The 7988-nt window shown below is 44.1% G+C and overlaps 1 protein-coding gene across 1 annotated transcript; it reads right to left on the bottom strand.

Moving 5' to 3' along the window:
• Positions 1-2739: 2739 nt before the first annotated feature.
• Positions 2740-3687, bottom strand: LOC102948082 (olfactory receptor 5V1). The gene has a single exon (XM_007070613.3). It carries the CDS (start codon positions 3667-3669, stop codon positions 2740-2742), a length of 930 nt encoding a protein of 309 aa, XP_007070675.2. The 5' UTR covers positions 3670-3687.
• Between the last annotated feature and the right edge of the window lie 4301 nt (positions 3688-7988).

Genomic DNA, 7988 nt, shown 5'->3' with positions numbered 1-7988 from the left:
TGCCTTGGCAGATCAAAACCTGGTGGATAGATGGTTGGGTCAGTGACAAAAGAGTGATTACTGACTGTTGTCCCTGACCACTCGTTGTGCCAAGCAGTTTCCACTGTCATGTCCAATGTATATGTTAAAGGCCACATACTGCTTGTCATTAACATTATATAATTAATATTTAATTTAACTGTAATGGTGTATGCATCTCTCAAACTTGCCTAGTGATTGACCTCCATATTTAATAACAACGATTTCCACAGATATAAAAACATTCATCTGCAGATATCAAAGCTCTTTATAGCAGTGGGTAAGTATCATTACCTCTAGTGTCTGCATGGGGAAAATTAGGCATAAATATTGTCCTAATGTCAAACAATACATTACAAGCAGAAATAAGAATAAAACTCATCCGCCCTTGGGTTACCAGTCCTCCGCTCTAACCACTAGACCCTCTCCCCTAATAGAATTCAGAAAGACTGACTCCTGCCCCCCCACCTTTACCCTTCAGCTCATTCCACTTCAAGAGTCATTTAATACAACCTAGAAGTCTTGACTTCCAGCAGCCCCTGTGATGGGTTAGATCACAGAAACCCCCTTGGGGCTGCCAACTGATGTGCCAAGACTACTTCTGCCCCTGCTTTCCCTGCCAGCTTGGGACTCCAGCACCCTGTCTTGCTGAGCCAGACACACCAGTCTGCTCCAACACAGACCCAGGGTCTGAACCACGTGCCCCAAAGCTGCAGACTTAACTGAAAGCAACTTAAGAAGCGTTCCTGTCTTTAACACTCAGATGCCCAACACTCAATGGGGTCCAAACCCCAAATAAATATGTTTTACCTTGTATAAAGCTTATATCGGGTAAACTCATAAATTGTTCACCCTCAATAACACTGATAGAGAGATATGCATAACTGCCCCCCCCCCCCCCCGCAGGTATTAATACATACTCTGGGTTAATTAATAAGTAAAAAGTGATTTTATTAAATACAGAAAGTAGGATTCAAGTGGTTCCAAGTAGTAACAGACAGAACAAAGTGAATTACCAAGCAAAATAAAATAGAACACGGAAGTCTATGTCTAAGAAAACTTAATAGAGATAAAAACCTCACCCTTAGAGGAATTCCAGTAAGCTTCCTTTTACAGATTAGTCTCCTTCTAGTCTGGGTCCAGCAATCACTCACACCCCCTGTAGTTACTGTTCTTTGTTCCAGTTTCTTTCAGGTATCCTTGGGGGTGGAGAGGCTATCTCCTTAGCAAGCTGAAGACCACATGGAGGGGTCTCCCTGGGGTTTAAATAGACTTTATCTGGTGGGTGGACACCCCTCACTCCCCCGTGTAGAATCCCAGCTACAATATGGAGTTTTGGAGTCACATGGGCCAGTCACAACTCCATGCATGACTCAGAACTTACAGGTAGCAGCCATGGGTCACATGCTACCTTGAACATCCTCAAGTAGACTTCTTATGTGGATTGGAGCATTCCAAGAGCCATTGTCCCTTAAGTGCTTCTTGACTGGGAACTGTGACAAAGTCTTGAGTCTGTATTGGTGGGTCCCGCACTTTTGGGCAGTTTCAGTGACCTCAGAAACTCGATAAGGCCCCAATGTGACCTCCCTTTCTCAGTGTAGCACCAAGAGTCACAGCCTATTGAGTTACTTTCATCACTGGCCAATATGGGAGATGGGAAGAGGGAATACCCCACAACCTCTGTTGCTCCGTAGACCTCAGTAGGCGCAGTTCAGCCTCCTGCCTGGACCGACTCCTGCTTCCCTTCTCCAGGGGATCTCTGTAGAGTATGGGGGTGGAGGGTGAGGGGAGGGAACCTGGGCCCACCCTCTACTCTGGGTTCCAGCCCAGGGACCCTAATGTGGGCAGCTTTTGGTGGCTTTCCCTTCACCACTGGCACCGCTTTGATTCCCTGGGCCACTTCCCCCATGGCCCCTTTTCCTAGCTTCATCCTTACCTCAGGATTCAGCAATGCTTCCTCTCCTCCAGCTCCTTTCACCTCAGCCTCCTGGAGGGCACTGGAAGGAGAGCTTTTAAACAGTATAAGTTGGACCTTGATTGGTTCCAGCTGTCTCCATTAGCCTAGTGTAAGGCTGGATAGGTACTGGGGTTGCAGGGGGAAGCCCACAGGTAGGCAGAGGCAGCGGGTCCAAACCCCCCTTGCCTGGGATGATTGGCTTATACACTGCAGTCTGCCCCACTGTGCGGGGACTCAGTGGTGACTGGCAGTAGCCAAAGACTGAGGCAAGGTGGGGATAGTGGGTGGTGGTTCCCCAGGGAGGGGAAACCCAGATCTGTGGGGGGACAGCCAGGGGGCAGCACTCCAGGGAAAGGGGCACCAGGTTCCGGGAGGGACACGGGGGCCAGCGGCAGCGAGTGTGGAAGAGCTAATTCCCTGAGAGACCAGCAGGAGGCACCACAGGGGTGAGTCTTGCACCATGACAGTAGCATACAACATATTCCAGTTATGTCAGATATATATTCATAAGCATATTTCCATAAAGCCTTATGAAGGGCACCGTCACAGCCCCTACTTCAATCGCTAGACCTCACTCCCCTCCTCGAGCTAGGAACAGAACTCAGGAGTCCTGCCCCTATTCTCTAACCCCCTAGACACTACTCTCTACTCAGGAAGGGGTTAGAACATGGGCTGAATCTTGACTACCAGCTCCCATATGTTCTAATTCATACATCCCACTCCCTTCCCAGCATTGGGGGTAGGTGGCAGTAATCTTGACTCCCTTAGAAAAACATTTTCCTATCAAAGACCTTTTTCATAGCCCCCTTCACATCCTTGTTCCTCAGGGTGTAGATGATTGGATTTAACATAGGGGTGATGAGACTGTACAGCAGGGAGATCAGCCTGTCCTTGTCCAGAGAGTAGTTGGAGATGGGTCTGGTGTAGGTGAAGATGCAGCTGCCGTAGTAGAGCAGGACTACCATGAGGTGAGATGCACAGGTAGAGAAGGCCTTTCTCCTCCCTTGGGATGATTGCATCTTCAGTATCCTGAACATAATGTGCACGTATGAAAGGATGATGCACAAGGAAGGACCCCAGCCCAAGAAGAGGCTGGAGACCACTGTCATGGTGACATTGAGGGAGATGTCTCTGCAGGACACAGCCAGCAGGGGTGGGATATCACAGTAGAAGTAGCTGAGTCTGTTGACACCACAGAAGGACAGGTGGATTGTGAGGACTGTGTGAACAGCTGCATTGAGACAGCCAATGAGCCAAGAGGCAGCCACTAGTGTGGAACAAAGCTTGTTACTTATGAGCACTGTGTAGTGCAGTGGGTTGCATATGGCTACATAGCGGTCATATGCCATGGTGGCCAGAAGAATGCCCTCTGCCCCCACAAATAAGAGGAAGAAGTAGAGCTGTGCCATGCAGCTTGCATAGGAGATGCTGCTGCTGCCTGAGAGAAGGTGCTGCAGCATCTGGGGGATGGTGGTGGTGGTCTGGCAGATGTCTAGGAGGGAGAGGTTCCCCAGGAAGAGATACATGGGAGTTCGGAGACACGGCTGTACCAAGGAAAGGAGGAGGATGAGCATGTTCCCCAGCAGGGTGAAGATGTAGATGATGGAGATGACGCCCGAGAGGAGGAAACGCAAGCCCCAGAGTTTGGAAAATCCTGAGAGGATGAATTCAGTTGGTGTGGTTTGATTCTCCATGGCCACCTCTTCACTTAACTGCAGGGGAGAAGAGCATGGAGTACAAACAAGAAGAACGAGTAAGGATGCAACATGTCAGAAGTTTCACTTTGGTCAGTGGATGAATCTGGATTTTCTTTCTCCCTCCCATCCCTCTGTCCAACTAACAGATCTCATTTCTCTCCACAGCCAGGGAGAGAACCCAGTAGTCCTGACTTCCATCCCCCACACTCTAACCACTTAACTCCTCTCCCAGAAGTGGGATAGAATCTAGGAGTTCTGACTCTCTGACTTTCATCTAATCACCAGAAACTGCTTCCCTTCTGGAGTTCAAAACAGACCCAGGGTGTCTCACTGCCAGAGAAAACTCTATTTCAAGGTTGCACCCCACTCCTAGTACCCACTACTCTAACCATTGAACCACACTCCCTGCCTGAACCGGAATGGGATGCAGCAGACCTGTCTCCAAAACCCGGGCTCTAATCCACTAGACCCCAATCCCCTCCCAAAATTGGAAATAGAAATTTAGAGGGCTGATGCCCAACCTCCTCTTGTCTAACCAATAGATCATATTCCCCACCTCCCACCCCACCCTCCTAGCAGGGCACAGAACCCAGGAGAAGAGCTGGCTGAATATGTGTCCCTTAGTAGCTCTGAAAAATCAAAAATTGGGTAGGTGGGAGACCCAAGTTCAAGTGGCTGCTGCAATTAATATTTATTTAGCGACACAAAATGGAACAGCTTCAAAAGAAAAGAATAAGAAAAGTGCCCACGCAGCCTGGCCTATAGCACTGTGGTTTGGGTGCTTAATTAGAAAAAGGGGGGATGATTGTGGTTCAAATCCCTGCTTTAGAAGAGGCATTCACACTGATACGTCCCAGCTGAGTGTCTGGACAAGGAGGCTAAAAATCTTAAAGGGTGCTCCTCCTCCTCTGGCAGTTTTGGGAATGGTGCCTAGATCCCTTTGAATCTAGCCTGAAAAATATATTTTTGGCTGAAACTATTTGACAGTTCATGCAATTAGTGAATATTTTCAGGTCAACTGAAACTTCCTTTCTCAATAACAAATAAACTCTTTGTCCAAAAAATTCACCAAGTTTTACCCAGGAGCCCCATGAACCTCTAAACCCTGGAACCCACTCCTCTTTTGCAGCTTGGAACAGAGCTCAGGAATCCTTCTCTATAGGCCAATCACAGGAAACAGCTTGTCCTTCCATGGACTGTGGAGTGCCTATCCAAGTGATAAATAAAGGAAGTTAGGCTTTGTGGACTGTAAGTTTAATATTACAGTCAGGCGCACAGTAAGGTGACAACACTGAGGTTGGATATATAGATAATTTTCTCGAAGTGGAAGAACATATAGAAATGCTCTGGTCTTCATTTACTTAGTGGCTACACATTTCCAGATTTCATGCAAAGTACCTTTTGTCTTTTTTTTTCCAACTCAGCTGCCCATTCAGAAAGAATGTTCAATATTCTAACAAAACTTTTCTATCGGAGAGACTTCACTGTACTTCAGAAACATGGTAACATTATGGAATAAGGGGCCAAGTTCTGTTCTCCACAACCTCAGTGTAAGCACTGAGTATAATAATATAGGTACAGAAACAGAGAAAGAGAGAAACAGAAGGGACATCATAGACAGATTGAGAGATCAATAAATAGATAGGTTGCTATTAAAATTAATAAAATACAGAATAAGTCTACCCTTCGTTACTCAAACTGTTTTACATTCCCAGATTCCCACCATGCAAAGTACCACTGTCCATTTGATATAGGAATCCATTAATTTTCGTCTTACCTAAATCAGAAATATTACATTATCTCAAATGTTTATATGTTCAGGGAAAAAAAGGCACAAACTTCTAAATAAAGTGTTTATGTAGGATATTTCTGTGCCCTTCAAAGATATGGGAGGTTATAGCAAGTCTTTACAGATGAGCCAATTTGTTCTCACCACAATACCCAAAAGTTTTCAATAGACAGACACATGGTCAGACAGATCGAGAAGGAGACAAAGAGGCTTCCACATAGAGGAAGAGAGAGAGAGAGGGAGAAAGAGAGAGATGATAATGATCATTGCTTTTATTTGTTAGCAAAATAAAGACTCACCCTAGGCTTCATTCTTATTTTGTTTACATTCCCACAATTCTACCATGCAAAGTATCACAGTCCTCTTTACATTGGGATCCACCATCAGCTTTCAGCTTAGTTGAATTAGAAAGACAACACAATGTCGTGTGTGGAAGTCAGTCAGATGTTCAAAGAGAAACATAGTGCTGAAGTATGGAATGTCTGGGCCATCCAATGCATGACAGGTTATAATAGCTCTCCTCTGAAGAGCCAAATTCTAACCTCCCCAACAACCATAATTTTCAAGTAATTCAATGGACAGGCAAAGAGTTAGATTGATAGATAAAGAGAGAGACACAAACATAGATGGAGAGATAATAATTTGGTGATAAATAAATAGATAACAATTGGGTATTTTAATTAATAAAATTTAGAATAATTATATCCTTATATTTCACAATTTATATTTCCAGATTCCTGAGTCCATTTGATACTGGGATCCATTAATTTTCAGCATAGCAAAAGCAGAAAGATTACATTATCTGATGATTGCATGAATGAAATGTATGGTGTGGTAGTTTTTTAAAAGACTACCGATTCTGATTTCCACCACACCTGAAAGTTCTGAACATTCCAATAGACACAAATGGTCACACAGATAGAAAAGAAAGAGACAGAAAGGAACACACATACAGAAATGGGGAAATAGAAATATAGATAGATAGACAGACAGATAGATAGATAGATAGATAGATAGATTCAAACATGCATGAAAGATTGAACAATCAGATCCATTATAATAGCTATAGCAAAACATGAAATATATCTCACCAAGTAGCTCAAATAAATAAATGGTGTTGGCTCTTTATTACTAACAATGGGGAACTTGAAGGAGAACTTAAGTATATGTACTTTAAAAAGGGCTCTTGAGAAGATATCCCCAGAGCATCTGGTGTGTTTTCAAGATGCTGCTATAGATGTGGGGGGGGGGGGGAATTCAGCATCTTGTTCTTTGCTGAAGTACATTTAATTGTAGTGTACAGCCTTGATGTATACTGGAAACAGTGGTATTCATTGTTGATGTACATTTCTATGCCAGTTTACATTCAAAGCCAGAGTGTGTCTTTCTGGAGTGGTGTAGATCACTCACACTTCTCTGGCTTTGACAATTTTACAGAAAGAAATAAGTGTCTAAGCCTTGTGGGTGGGAAATAAATTCACTAAACATGACCCTGGTAAAGGATTCTGTGTGGAAAATCCATGTTTAAGATTTTAAACAGGATCTAAGGAAGTTTGGTGTCTGAATTCCACTGAGTTTTAGTCGGAATTGAGTATCTAAAATTTGTAGCAGTCACTTGGAATCTCCAGAGAGAAATATTTGCTCTAACCTCATTTAAATCAATGTATTTATGCCAGGGATAAATTTGACCCAAGATGTCCATGGAACATGGTGATGGATCTCTCGCTTCTCAATTAGGGTCTTGACTCTGAAGCCTAATGATAATATTTGGGCTAGCTTTGTAAAGTTGGTTTACCTAATCATAGGCACTGAGACTGGGGTTTTCAAAGGGATGTAAAAGGCAATAATGCCACCAGCTAACCTTGCATGATGGCCAATGGAAGTTGGATGCCTAACTCCCTGAGGGTCTTCTGAAAATCCCAGCCTTAAAGCTTTGTTTGAACACCGTCATTTTCAAATCCCATTTGGCGCATCTATGCACACCATTAGCTGTTTCACTGATGACTAATTCAACAGAAATAGAATCATAGAATCATAGGACTGGAAAGGACCTTGAAAGGTCATCTAGCCCAGTCCCCTGCACTCTCATAGCAGGACTAAGCATTATATAGATAATTCCTGACAGGTGTTTGTCTAACCTGCTCTTAAAAATCTCCAGTGATGGAGATTCCACAACCTCCCTAGGTAATTTATTCCAGTGCTTAGCCACCCTTCCCCTCCTCCTTGAAACAACATTTTATGTACTTGAAAACTGTTATCGTGTCCCCCCTCAGTCTTCTCTTTTCCAGACTAAACAAACCCATTTTTTTCATGTTTGTAGACCTTTAATAATTTTTGTCGCTCTTCTCTGGACTCTTGCCAATTTGTCCACATCCTTCCTGAAATGTGGCACCCAGAACTGGACACAGTACTCCAGCTAAGGCCATATCAGAGTGGAGTAAAGCAGAAGAATTACTTCTCATGTCTCGCGTACAACACTCCTGCTAATACATTCCAGAATGATGTTCGCTTTCTTTGCAACAGTGTT

The sequence above is a fragment of the Chelonia mydas genome, chromosome 13, assembly GCF_015237465.2.
Source record: "Chelonia mydas isolate rCheMyd1 chromosome 13, rCheMyd1.pri.v2, whole genome shotgun sequence".
NCBI lineage: Eukaryota > Metazoa > Chordata > Testudines > Cheloniidae > Chelonia > Chelonia mydas.
This window is presented reverse-complemented; position numbering and strand designations above follow the sequence as displayed.

Coding starts and splice junctions, on each gene's coding strand:
- LOC102948082 (XM_007070613.3), bottom strand. CDS start 3,669: ATGGAGAATCAAACCACACCAACTGAATTCATCCTCTCAGGATTTTCC.